Raw genomic sequence first — 14,033 nt, 5'->3', positions numbered from 1 at the left:
GGTCAAGGCGGTGTGTTGAGCTGTAGTTAATTGTGCACCACTGCTAACCCACACGCAGCATCACGCTATCACCAACCACTGGTCTTCACATCAAGTCGACGCATTATAAAATCGCGTTTCCCCTCCACAGTTCACGTTTTGTCTTCAGCGCGGCCCCGTACTGCCCCACCACCCCCCACCACGCCCCACGTGTTCCCCGCGACTCCACGTGGGTGTCATGGCAGCGCGCGTGAGCGCGGGGCTCCGCAGGGCCCGGCTCGTGCTGAGTCGCTGCTCCGCCTCGCCGGAGCTCTTCCTGGGGTAGCCGCAACCCCCTCGACCTCGTCCGCCCTTCCTGCCTTCCTTGGCTTCATTCCGCTCGCTCGCTCACTCGCTCGTCGGTTGGTTCGTGGCCGCGAGCGCTCAGCGCGCTGGGGCTGTTGACTCGTGCGTTCGCGGGGCCTCGCTCAGACACTGCTCCCTGGTTCGCGCTTAGATCGACTCGGCCTTAAATGATTAGTAACCGATTGCCGGTGTATGTGGACGTCAGCGTTGGGGAGACAAAGATTGCCGGGCCTTTTGGTCGCACCACTCCACTTTGTGAAGGCTCACACCAACTCGCATGTGAAGGCCTTGGCTTAAATGTGTGTTCGGTCAGAGCACTTGCCCCGACAGTTCGTGTAGGCTATACGGGGGATATTTGTGTTCTCGTCTTTGTGGCGTGGAGAGAAATTGTTCTTGCACGTTGCGCCACGAACGCGGGACCCAAGTTCGATTCCTGGCCACGGCTAATATCATTGGCGAGAGGTATTAAGACCAGGTGCTGGGCCTCCTATAGGTCGACTAAGTCCTAGGCACCTGGGGTGGCGTTTAAAAGAAAAACCCATCAGCACCGGGAAGGTAAAAGCGGTCGGGCGCGGTTCTCGCCACACCACGGCCTTTGTGCGCCGTGCGGGCCTTCATAGGTGCTCGCCGTAACAGCACGTTACCAGCACGTGCCTCGCCCCAACAGCCTGCTCAAGGCTGACTGCCAGTCCTCTTTGTCAGTCACCCCATAACGTCTGGGTTTGTCCCGTGACCTGCCAGCAGCGAACCTTCGACACTTGTTGTGGCCTCGCCACGCCTAGGTCGGCACAAGCGTCGTGGGGGACATCACCGCCACTGAGCGAGTGGCTGCTCCGCGGTTGTGTTGTTTACGGTGCTGGGTGTGGACGGGCAGGGTGCAGGATGGGCTGGCGGACGAGCTACGCTCTGTCACCAAGGAGCTCTACGATCTTCACAAGGGGCACGAACTCCCCGGCTGGGCCGGGAGTCCCCTCGCCGACCTCGTCATCGACAACTTTGACGATGAGCAGATCTGGCAGGAGCTGGAGCTGCAGAACGAGGCGGCGCTCGCTCAGCTGAGACACCAAGTGACGCAGGTCCTGAGCAACGAGGACATCGTCCTTTTGCCCCAAGATGACGAAGGTGCGTTTACTTAATGCATCCGATTTGAAGTTCATGAGAACGTATTTCGGGTTGGATCGCGTAAATGTGCGTAAATGACACAGAGCTGGATTCACAAAAAGGCTGTGAAAGCCATTCGCTGTTAACGGTCGTGTTTGTAATTATGTTGCTAACGTTGAACGTGAACGTTGAAACTGACTTGCAGGGACCGAGTCTGAAGGAGATGATCCGGACCGTGATGACGACGACGATGACAGTGATATTGACGACGACGATGACGACGTTGGTAGCGACTTGAATGACAAACCGGCAAGCAGCGGGGCCAAAAAGAAACGAACCTCTGGAGCTGGTGGCGACACGGACAGTGAATCCTCCACGGAGCTAATCCCAGAAAGGGGTAAGAAGCGTGTGCGGGGTAAGACGCAGAATAAAAAACCCGATAAGAGGTCCCGCGACGAGGATGATCAAGACGATGCCACCGACTCCGACGTGGACTTTGACATCGATGAACTGGAGGCGAAGAGTAAGCGGAAAGTCTCGAAGGACGCTGGGAAGGTGTCTGGAGATTTGGACGTTGAAGACGAATTCTTGAAGATCGACCAGATGGAAGCGTTTCTAGAAGCGGAGGAAAAGCGTGACGAGAGACGGAGGCTACGCGACGAGGGGAAGGCACGGAACGACTCTGATGATGATGATGAAGAAGAAGTTGACCTCTTCGTCGATCAGCTGTCCGATGATGACGACGATGATGATGACAGCGATGATGAAAAAAGCAAAACAAAAACTAAAAAGGTAAATTTCATCTTGGACTTCTTTACCCCAGTACAGTCGTTGAAAGTCAGTGGTTTGCTGTTTTTGCACGTAGTCACGGCGCTTTGCGCACTGCACTTTCAATCTGGCGTCCCGAGTTAGGTTCCTGTGTCACAGCTACCATCAGTGGCTGGTGATATCTGAACTGGGCCCGGTTCACCCCCTTAACCAACCTGCACTGACCAGCGTGTCAAGTATGGAAAAATAAAATCCCGTTTACAACTTCAGTTAACACGGCATGGGACCTTACTAAATTAATAAGTCGAAATGTATAGCAGCCAAATACTCTTAAACACATGTTTCTAAATGTGGAGGGAAAAACTGGAGGACCCGGGAAAAAATCCATGCAACCACCACGGGGAGAGCATGCAAATCTCAAATATAGAGCAGGCGTCGCGGTCGGGATCGAACTGGCGACCTCCTGTACAGCAGGCGAGGCAATTAACACAGCGTCACCATAGCGCCCCTGATTGCGGTGAGCAACTGCATTGTTTTGAGGCCCACTCTCCGGCAGACCCGACAGTGCGAGCCGCGCTGCTCCTGAGGCTGTCATCACGTGGCTCACATGGATGTGTAAATGACACAAACCTGCCATGTGCTAGAGGAATGAGAATTGTATTTAAAGGTGCATTTAAAAAAACAAATTTTATAACTAAAAATACTTTCTGACAGAGATGAACAGTGAACTTACCGTGTGCAGTGGTTATTGTGAAATATTTGCCGACAATTTTTGTAACGTTTTTGTCATTTTTATGTGTGCTCAACTGCAGGCCAAGAAAAGCAGCAGAGACTTAAAGTACAAGGATTATTTCACCGCAGACGGTGCCAAAGGGATAGACCCAAAGGTGGTGAAGGGGAAAAAGGTGACATTTGAAGACGAGGAGGATGAGGACTCTGAAAATATGTAAGTGCGCTCCCGAGTTTAGAGTTGCAAAGCCAACTTGCGATCATCATATCTGTCTAATCAGCTCAGGCCTCCCGTCAATCACGTGGCTTCCGTGTGGCTTCCACCACCCACCCTGAATCCCTCCCCTCTCCCCGCCGCCCGCTGTAAACACAGACGCTGCTCCGTGCAACTCGCTTCTGCTCTCTCCTTCGCTCTATTTCTCTTCCCTCCCCTCTCATCCTTGACATCTTGGCCTGGTCATTCCTGGAAACCAGGTCTCCATCGAAAATGTGTTTTTTTTTTTTTGCCTACTGGGTTTTACCTGTGTGCACTTCTGACACCAAATGTAGTGGGTATAAAACTTGCGGAGACTTCTCTTTTCTGGGGGCAGCACGTTTATTGTAACATAACAATAACACAAAGGGCTACGGCCCCTTCCACCCGATACTTGGGGAGATATTCCTCCGGCTAGCCTGCCTAACACTGGCTATGCTCTAGCCTCTTCACTGGTGAAGCTTTTGGCCCGACCCTAGCCAGGGGTCGGGTTCAGCCCTTTGGGCTCTTCGCTTTGGGTCTTCAGGGTGGCAGCTCCAGAGTGGCTCTTGAGTCTTCAGGTGAACGACGACTGCCGGACCTGTTCAGGGGACCGTCTTTTATACCGGATTCTGGCTCACTCCGCCCCTGGCCACTCCTCCCTTCTGGAACCGTCTGGAATGTGCCTGGGGAGTAACTTTCTCCCCCAGCCGCCTTCCTGGGGGTCTGGGGGTTTGTCCCTGTGGTCCCGAGCTGCCTTAGGGTTACCTTGGCCCAACGGCCTGACTCATCACCCTTAGACTCCCCTCTGCTCCCTGTTGACTCGAGGCCGTTATTGCAGCCTACAGGTAGTAGCAATCGCGTACAGCGCTCAACGGCTACACCTGTGCCAAAATAAAACCTCTCAATCCTACACCAATTCCCCCCCCCCCCTCTTCCCCGCGGTGCTCCTTCTTGCTGCTCGTCTTGAGCCGCGTCGTCTTTGTCCGTCTTGGGAACTTCCGTCCCAGTATCCCTTCCCTCTCCCTTTTTATTTGTCCATTCTTTGTTCTTGACTCTGCTCCCCCGACCGTGGTGTGCCACGGGCACGAGGTTTTATTTTAAACAGTATCAAGTATCATGGCAGCTGTGGTAAATGCCATCTCTAATTGCCTCCTATAGAAATGTTATTCATTAGCTGTGCGGTGGTGGCGCATGCCTGTAATCCAGCACTGGAGGTGAGGGTCTGTGGATCGCACACACGTTGTGAAACTCCCTTCCTGTGGGCATTGAGCTTGCCAGAAGTCAGTACTGTGCAGGAAGGCCATTGCCCAAACTTAGCCTATTATTTTTTCTTCTCTTAAGGCCACTTATTGACGAATGTGAGTTTGTTGTGAACTGCGCGTGAGAAATGTTGATCGCAGTGATCCTGGCTCGCACCTCCGAATAGCACAGTTGGTTACATACGGCGCGAGCCAAGTTCAAGGTGCGTACGTACGTCCGCGGTTCACGCCGGCGAGACGCCTCCGCGCTGAGTCACCGCCATGCGTCCGCATCGCCGCGCAGGGAATACGACCTGGAGGACGTGGAGGAGGGTGGCGAGGGGCCGCAGGTGAAGCAGGCGAAGCAGGCGCTTCGCTCGGACGTCCTCTCCGACGACAGCGAGGGGGAAGACGTGGAGGACATCTTCGGAGGGAAGAAGAACGCGGAGGGAGCAGAGGGAAGCCGCTCGAGCTTTGAGAAGCGCGAGGACAAGGTGACGTGCTGGAGTGGCGCGCGCCGCTGTTGTGTTTTTGGGTTTGTGCCGTGGTGTCGTGTTGTGCCACCCCACTGTACAGCAAGACCACAAACACGTAAACGGAATTGTTACAGTTTAGACTTGTCGTCTGGGTGTGCGTGCTGGTGTCTTTGGGCAGCGGTGGCGCAGTGGTTAGCGCTACGAACCCGGCGGCGACCCGAGTTAGATTCCCGCTCACGGCCAACACCGGTGACTATCTGAACTGGACCTCCTCTTTGTCGACTCGGCCTCACATGAGTAGTAGGGAGACAAAGGTGGCCGGGCGTGGTGCTGGTCACCCACCCTTGTGAGCCGTGCCAGTCTTCATGGGTCCTCTCTAATAACACTTGCCAACAATGTTAAGGCTATTAGGGGGATCTTTGTGTGGATGTCGATTAAAATGGATTATTATGCTAATAGTGCACGCATCGAATCAAGCGTGCGATATTCGCTTGTTTATAGGTTAGATGCAGAAGGCTGTGAATGTTGTTACATTTACGCTCAAGAAGTGAAGGGGAAGTCAGGGGTAGTAAAGATTACTGTTGTCTCATTCAACACGATTCGTAGTTTTTGTTTTGGGTCCGGCTACATTCCGACTCTCCACCACCCGACACAGCCACGCAGATTAAACTGTCGTGTGTGCGCACACGACATTGTTTCTCACAACCAATTTAGCAATTCGCACTTCCTCAATATGGTTTTGAGAATTGTTTTTCAATTTACTGGCGAGCCGAAACGATAATATTTGGCGTGGTGTTCAACGCGTGTACACGTGACGGTTTGTTTTGCTGCGTCGCGTGGTGGAGGGCCTTAGGACATACCTTGGCCAGATCGTATACGTGGCCTTTAAAAAATATATCTATTATGAATCGTCAACTATTGTCCATTAAAGGGCATCCCCCGGGCGATCGTTGCCTTTGCCTCTGTGCGTCTGCGTCCTGCAGCTCAAGAAGAGGATCAAGCAGCTGGAGGAGGCGGCCCTCTCGGAGAAACCGTGGCAGCTGATGGGGGAGGTGACGGCGCAGAAGCGACCGGAGAACAGCCTCCTGGAGGAGGGACTCATATTTGACCACGCCATCCGCATGGGTGCGTTGCGATGTCTCGCTCGCTGGCGGATCCAGGGGGGTTTGATGGCGTTCGTAGTGGCCCTGTTTAAAGAGGTTGACGTTTTGCCCCCCCACCCCCTCACCCCCTGCTGTGTTGCTGTTGATGCTGCTGTGGCTGTGGTTCTTTTCAGTGTTTTTTGTCGTTTTCCTCAATCTCATTCCATTGCGCTATCGGCGTCGCGTCATGAGACTAAGAGAACCCCTTCGGAACGCTCGCAGAGTTAGAGAACGGCCCGCAGAAGTGGATACCACAGAGCTACCTCTGACGTCAAGTCGTTGTTTTTAATTTTCACATTTGGATTTTAACCAAAATTGTGTTTATTATTTAGATTACGGTTTACTCAGAAAAGCATTAATGAGCCTCATGGCTCTTTTTCAGGTGGGTCCTGTAATGTTTTCACAGTCCGGGGCGATGATTTCTATGCATATTCCAATAAAGTAATTTGCTCGTCGTTCTTAAAAAATGTGGAACATGATGCCAGCACACGATGGGCCCACTCTTGCCTCTGACGTCGCGGGATCTTTAACGCCCGCCGTGACGCCGACGGCGTGTCGTAGTTTTACGGTTAACAACACGCCGCGGTAACGATCGGGGCGGCCGCTGGATTCTAATCGTGAACGTCTGTCACAAGCGGCGCCCGGGGCCATGCCACTGCCCACTCGTGGAAGACAACAACAACAACAACAACCCCCTTGCCTCTCCCTCCCTCCCTCTGTCTGCAGCCCCGGTCATTACGGAGGAGACCACCATGAAGCTTGAGGACCTCATTAAGCAGCGGATAAAGGATCAGGTGAGCCGTGTGCCGTCATCGTCCGACACTCGCGACACCCGAGTCACCCAGTTCAATCACAAGCTGCTGTAAATACGTTGATGGGTTTGTATGCGAGTCTATGGGCTGTCTACGTGAAGATCTAATGTGTAAGCTTATGGATGTGCATGTGAATAGGGTTGCCGCATTTCAGGGGTGGACCCGGAAAGTCCGGGAATTGGCATCTGTGTTTGGGTGGCCGGGATTGATTTATTCCAGAGATGTGGTACCGGTTTTATTTGCAGCAGTGTCCTGTACAATTTTGATGATAGACCTAGGCTGACTGAGAAATATATCCGTGTTTGGTCGACAGTGGAAAAGGTGGCAATCGTAGTGGTTGAGCGTGGTTGGCATGGGCCCCGATGCACCTCCCCGTCTTTGTAGCCCGGCATCATTGACCTCTGTGTGTCGATGGGTCTCTGTGGAACTCATTGGTGCTCCGGCTGAGTCCATCAGCACATTGTGTTCCGTGGAGGGGCGGTGTCGATGCCCGGATCCCACGGTTTCCCTTCTAGCACTTGTAGCGTTGTCACTGTTCACGTGGACCTCACTCCTTTACCCAGCAGACACTGGCGGTTTCGGCTCCTCCACACTGTGTTGAACCATCACAGCAACACACACCCAGTCACACACCCACTCCCCAACTCACTCCCCCACTCATCCACTCGTACTGCCACTCACCCATTCACTCCTCCACTCACCGCACTACAGGTCACCTCCCTTCTCTTTTCCTTCTTCCCTTGCACTGCACCACTTGGGAATTCCGTCCCCCCGTATCTTTCCCCCCAAGCTCTTATCACAATAACCTTGCTGAATTCAAGCAGGGTGTCACGCTCTCACCTGCTACGACTTCGATAATAGCGACGGTAGCCGCTGGCCGATAGACATTTGGGCCATCGGACCTCTGCTTAGCAAACTCTGTAAAGAAATGCAAACGGATCTCGGCCGTGGCGGCCCGGCTCGCTGACCTCCTGGCCGCACGCGGTCACTCGCCCTCCGCCGGTTCTCTGCAGGCGTGGGACGACGTGGAGCGCAAGCACAAGTCCAAGGAGGAGGCGTTTGAGTACAAGAAGCGCGTGGTGCTGGACCAGGAGAAGAGCAAGCTCAGCCTGGCCGAGGTCTACGAGCAAGAGTACCTCAAGCAGGTGGAGGTACGGAGACGCGGAGAACCGCTGGCGGCCGTCCTCTTGCGCTGGGATCGACCCGCGGGCTTGTTTGGTTATTTTTGGTTATTTTGTTTCAGCAAGGTAAGAACTGTGAGAGAGGGAGAGCAGGGTGAGCCTCGTTTGCCAGTGACCCTAGGTCACTGAAAATGATAAAGTCGAACCAAATCGAGTAAAGTACTGCAATTAAGCAAACATAAATTAGAAAAACAAAAACTAAAATATTGTCAGTGTACAGCACTCCGACTGACCCTAGTCAACTAACCAATCAGACGCGAGTATTCACCCTCGCACTCACCCTGGCCAGCCAATCAGACGCGAGTACTCACCCTCCCACTCCCTGGCCAGCCAATCAGACACGAGCACTCGCCCTCTGAACGACTCTCACCCATCCCCCTCTCTAGGAGAAGAAGGAGGAGGAGGAGGAGAACCCGAAGCACGTGGAGATCAAGAAGATGATGGACACCCTCTTCCTGAAGCTCGACGCACTCTCCAACTTCCACTTCATGCCCAAGCCGGTGAGAGAGTGAGGACGTCCCGTGGCAGTCGGAGCGCGCGATGAGCGCGATGAGCGCGATGAGCGCGATGAGCGCGATGAGCGCGATGAGCGCGATGAGCGCGATGAGCGCGATGAGCGCGATGAGCGCGATGAGCGCGATGAGCGCGATGAGCGCGATGAGCGCGATGAGCGCGATGAGCGCGATGAGCGCGATGAGCCACTTCCGAGTGTGCTCGTGGTGCGGCGTGCTCAACGGCTCGTGTTGGACATTCTCTCTCTGCATGTGCCAGTCTGTGTGTAAGCAACAGCACTGGGGAGACAAAGGCGGCCGGGCGTGGTGCTGGCCACCCATCACCCTCGTGTGCCGTGCCGACCTTCATAGGTTGCCCCAAAAGCATTTTAATTGCTACGTGGGGGATCTTTGTCTTTGTGTTGTTGCTGAGCAGCAGCGCAGCGATTGGCGCATGAGCTACGAACCAACCCGTGTTCGAGTCCTGCTCATGGCCAACATCGCTGACAAAGATTTGAACTGGGCCTCCCCTAGGCTGACTCGGCCTTCAATAATAAGTACCTGGTGCGATGTGTAAACTGGGGAGACAAAAGCTTCCGGGTGATGCTGGTCACCCACCCCCTCGTGCGGGACCGTGTTGGCCTTCATAACTGCTCGCGAACAGCACTTGCCCCAATGGCCTGTTGAGGCTGCACAGGGGATCTTTTCTTGGTTGCTGACGCCCCCCCCCGCCCGCGTGTTTGTGTACGCGTGCCGTGACGACCCCGCAGCCCGTGCCGGAAATGAAGGTGGTGGCGAACGTTCCGGCCATCACCATGGAGGAGGTGGCACCCGTGAACATGAGCGATGCGACGCTCCTCGCTCCCGAGGAGATCAAGGTTCGTGTGCGCACACACACACGCGTACACAACAGCTACAACAGCCGCCATTCGCCACTTAAGTGGAGGTGATGTCACCACGGCGCTTGTGCCAGGCTAGGTGCACTTTGAGGCTACGTGATGTGTCGAAGGCTCGCTGGCAGGATGTCACGGCACAGACCCAGGTGCTTTCAGCTCGTTGTGAGCGTCGCCCCTCTGTCCTCCACTCTTGTTTGATTGCAACTGCCGACAACTGCCCAGTAGCGTCCTTAACGAGCCTCCTTCAATAGAGGCCGATCTTGACACCTCTGGTAAGTCTTCTGCAAGTCCACTCAGCTCCACATATTCCTGTAAAGCATCAGCCCATCTCTCTAGCCCATGCTGCACCTGTTTAGCCCCCTCTATCCGGCCTAACACAGGCTGTTTGGGCATGCGGTGGCTGGGCATACGGGCTTCGCGACCCAGCCAACGCAGCCTTGCCTGCCGGAGGAACTTAGTGATGCGACTGTGTTTAGATCTTTCAAGGATTTGTGAGCTCACATAATCCAGTCTGGTTATGCCCAGGATGGATCGTGGACAGGGCAGCCTGAGTGTTTCAAACCGGTGTAGATGTTCCATTAGAGGGACCCATATTTGCAAGCACAGAGAAGGGAGGGCATAACTGTGGGTAAGAATACCAAAAGCTTTGTGTGGAGTGACAGACCAGGTAGCATGCACATAGCGTTATGCAGCTGATAAAAGGATAATGCCTCTCGACTGATTCGGAGTGAGACCTCTGCTGCCAAACTGGAGCTGGTGAAAAGCACACTGTGGAGGTATGCAACCCTCTCCACACTCTCCACAACTCCCCTGTCAATGGGAAGTTGAGGGGTAGAGTGTGTGATCATACAAAATACCCAGGTAGGTGGTTAGTTTCGGTGGGGCTAATGATAAGGCCCCCACCTCTTAGTCGCACACTCCCGGTTCAGCAGCAGTCTCCAACTCCTCAGAGTGAGCAGTAATGACCAGATCATGAGTATACATAACATCGTTGACTAAGAGAGGGAGCCTTCCCTTGACCGCACCCGGGCATCGGTCAGCCTCTCATTGCATCTGTACCAGCTGGAAATTCCTCTGGTACACCCATGTAATGCTCCAACTTCGTGGTCGAAAAATGTAAAAATGTCGGAGCCAGAGGACACCCTTATCATTGTGTTCCATCTATCTAACCACGAGTGGTGAGACCTCAGTGGCATCGATCTTTGTAAATGTAGTTCCATTACAAAAAACAACTCCACACACACATGTCAATAGCCCTTTTTTACAGCAGAGGCCAGAGAGCGACCGATCCAATATTTTTTCTGTTTAAGGCGGTGTTATTGATTATTTCCAGTTTTTTTATTTGGCTTGTGCAGCACTGCCAATGCAGTATCACCACATAATCCGCTCCATTGCAATGCACGTTTCGAGTGTATATCTTCCTGGTGAAGGTTATTGTTAAAAAAAAGATGAAACCCTTTTCTTGAATCTTTCCCCCCCCAACTTTATTCGAATTGTGCAATCCACGTCACAAGATGAAGAATCTGTTTGGAACAATGCCCCCCCCCCCCCATGTGTTGGAGAGCGGGCCCGCAAGGGACACGACAGAACGACTTCTGAAATCACTTCCGTGTCGATTGGTTAATTGTTTAATTCCACGCAGTAGAGGGCAGCACTTTCCCACCCACCCAGATGCAGGATTAATGTTAACCACATGGCCGCTTCAGCAATATTCTTCATTGCCAGAGCTGGAATTTTGACAAATGAAAAAACTAAATGAATATAATGGGAGTTTGTGCATTCTGGTGACCAGGCTAAGAACATCATGTCGCTACGTTTGAGAACCTTGCTTAATCACAAACCTGCTTATGGGGTCTCTTCATGGGTCTCTAAAAGTGTGTGGGTCTCTAGAGTTTATGGGTCTCTGATAGTCCATGGAAGTCTGTGAGTCTATGGGTGTCTATGTCAGTCCATGTGTCTCTGTGTGTGTATGGAGGGGTCTGCATTAATGTCTGGGCTGAGACCATCAACTCGCTGCACTTGAGAACCCGGGTGAATCCCTTGGCAGCGGACAGCTGGATTCCAACGCAGAATCTCAGCAGTGCTGCCTCGGCGCTCTGGCCCCTGATGAGGCCACAAGGCGGCCATGTTTTCAGCCTCACGTCTAAGCATTTACAGAACCCACGCGAAGTAGCGTGAGGATGACCTATGGATGGACTGGTCGCCACTATAAAAATTAGAAATTCCCAGCACTGGCTCAGCACTGGTTTAATGAGGGGAGCAGCTGAAACCCGCATTAAAATCCTGGATCTCAGCGACTTGCGCGGTATGCCCATTGCTCCCGGCCACTAAAAATAAAACCCACGAATTAAAACCTTGCAAACGCTTGCATTGGCTTCAGGAGAAGAAGAAGGGCGGCGAGGAGGTAGGCGACCTGGAGAAGACGGCGTCGCAGCGCAAGCGCGAGCGGCGCCTCAAGAAGTCGAGGAAGCGCTTGAAGCAGCGCGAGAGGCAGCGGCGGCAGAAGGTGCTGGAGGAGAAGAAGCCGGGGCTCACGGGCAAGATCGGCAAAAGCAGCGCCGAGCACAAGCTGCAGCAGCTGACGCGCGAGGGCAAGGCCTCGCTGCTCAAGGTACACGGCGGGGCGAGTGACGTACTGTTTGTTTTGCCCTCTGGACTATTCCGAACTCCCCCTGCCCCGGGGGTCCTTCCCCCACACCTCCGATTAGCAGGTTGGCTACGTACGGTGCAAAAGAAGTTCTAAATACATACAGACATGTATACGTCAAAATACTTTATATTTGAGATGAGTTTCAGATTAAACATTTTCACATTTTCTGGCACATTCCGGGTGGTTTGGCGATTTGGTCTTAGGCCAGATCTTTATATGCAGAGTAGTTATTATTACGCTGCGTTTTCACGACCCAGGACACTTGCGTATGACAGTCGGAATTTAAGACAGCCCCACGGATCCGCACGGCTGGTGACTCGTGTTGTCTCGTGTCGACTTGTGCCCTGTGTGTGTGTGTGCGCGATCCACAACTTCAGGACGAGGGTAAGGGGAAAGCCCTGCGGTCGTCGCAGGCGTTCTTCACTCAGCTGCAGGAGCAGGTCCGAACGCAGGTGAAGGGCGACAAGGCCAAGGGGTCGCGCAAGACGACGAAGTCGAAGGTCTCTGCCTCCAAGCTGAAGCTCTGAGCCCTTTGGCATTTTTTATTTTGATTTCTCTGGAATAAAGACCAGGCAAGAGTTCTGCCACTGGGTTTTAAAAAGGTTTCCTCGTACTGTCATTGATGCTTGTTTTTTCATCACTGTTAATAAGATGAGTACTGTTTTTAAAACGATTGCATCGCGAAATGCGCTGTGGTTAAGAGTTCTCGTGAATGTGATATGTACGATAGGTTTAGGGTGCCACGCTATCGACTTTGATTCCCTGGCACGGCGAACATCAGTGGCGAGTGACATCTGAAGTGGCTCCTCCTGGGCCTCCCCCACTTTCACCAACCTGCCCCGACTGGTATGAAGTATGGTCAAACAACCCCAATGGGGAGGCCATGCAGCAGTGGATTTCTAAGGCTGTGTATAGGATTTAGTAATTACATAATTTTTATTTTATTTATACCTCAGCCACACCCACTTTATTGGTATATTGTGGGAAAGTTGAAGTCGTGTAGGCAACTGGCCAACTCCACCAACTTGCGAGGCATGGCTCAACCATATGCCCCTTGGATCAAAAAAACCCTTTGTAAATTATTTCCATTGTCTACAGGTATGGAGTCTTTCATAATACAGCTTGTTTTTAGGTTCAATTGTGTAAATGTCTTTAAACCTGCCGCAGCCAATGAGTAAGGTTTGTCACAAACTGAACATGACAATTTGTTACTAGTGCACACTGGTGTGTTGGAGAGTAAATCCACGTTTCACCAGTAATTACAACTATCATCATCAGGCGGACAGCCAGATGTGGAGAAATATTTGTTTCATTCCTTTAGAGGGATAGATGTGATGGTGTCAAGGAGTCCTTGTGTGAAGGCCAGACCCCCCCCCGGGGGGGGGGAGTTAATGAATGCATATAAATTCCAACTTATCAAACCCCTTCGTGCCAGTTTGCATGAACAGCCATTGACCAATCGAGTCCCAGGGCCAATTCCCTCCCTCCTCCATTCTCTCCACCATTGGTGTGCAGGCTGCCTCCACTGCCCCACTGTGGGAGCCCTGGGTGCTGCCAAGGCCAACAATATGTATATTTTCAGCGGCGTACAAGGGGTAACTGAACCTTCTCGCCCAGGCACAGGAAGGGAGACTGGCTATGGTCTTGGCTCATCTTCAGCACGAGGCCATTGATCTTTTGAGTAGAGGGTTAATCGGCTTTGCCCATTTTATCAAATGGTTCATTGTACAACTGTTTAAATCCTGAAATAGTTAAGGCTGTAGAGTAAACTCTGCACCTGAACACTTGTGGTAAACGCTGAAGGTTTAGACAATTCAAAAATTGGATGACTTTTTTAAATGTAACCCAATGCTTTACTGGCAACCAGATGTAAAGGCTTTTTGACGTCTCAAAGTTATACTTGTCAATATAAACATTTCAATACACAAATCAAATGCATTCTTGTTTCTTTCTCACCACCACACACCATGATACAGAACACGATGCATGT

General features: G+C 52.5%; 1 protein-coding gene across 1 annotated transcript; it reads left to right on the top strand.

Moving 5' to 3' along the window:
* Positions 1-166: 166 nt before the first annotated feature.
* MPHOSPH10 (M-phase phosphoprotein 10) lies at positions 167-13,972 on the top strand. Its single transcript, XM_078617268.1, has 12 exons — positions 167-300; positions 1,199-1,446; positions 1,631-2,217; positions 3,006-3,139; positions 4,700-4,889; positions 5,855-5,996; positions 6,740-6,807; positions 7,839-7,976; positions 8,393-8,506; positions 9,268-9,375; positions 11,774-12,004; positions 12,421-13,972. The coding sequence occupies exons 1-12, from the start codon at positions 218-220 to the stop codon at positions 12,568-12,570; spliced, it is 2,193 nt and encodes a 730-aa protein (XP_078473394.1). The 5' UTR covers positions 167-217; the 3' UTR covers positions 12,571-13,972.
* The last annotated feature ends 61 nt before the right edge of the window (positions 13,973-14,033 follow it).

This window comes from Lampetra planeri, chromosome 53, assembly GCF_965212315.1.
Source record: "Lampetra planeri chromosome 53, kcLamPlan1.2.h2, whole genome shotgun sequence".
NCBI lineage: Eukaryota > Metazoa > Chordata > Hyperoartia > Petromyzontiformes > Petromyzontidae > Lampetra > Lampetra planeri.
This window is presented reverse-complemented; position numbering and strand designations above follow the sequence as displayed.

Excerpts from the sequence above, each read along its gene's own strand:
- MPHOSPH10 (XM_078617268.1), top strand. The coding sequence starts at position 218 with ATGGCAGCGCGCGTGAGCGCGGGGCTCCGCAGGGCCCGGCTCGTGCTG. Across the intron at positions 3,140-4,699 it reads GATGAGGACTCTGAAAATAT|GGAATACGACCTGGAGGACG; the intron begins GTAAGTGCGCTC and ends ATCGCCGCGCAG. Across the intron at positions 9,376-11,773 it reads TCGCTCCCGAGGAGATCAAG|GAGAAGAAGAAGGGCGGCGA; the intron begins GTTCGTGTGCGC and ends CATTGGCTTCAG.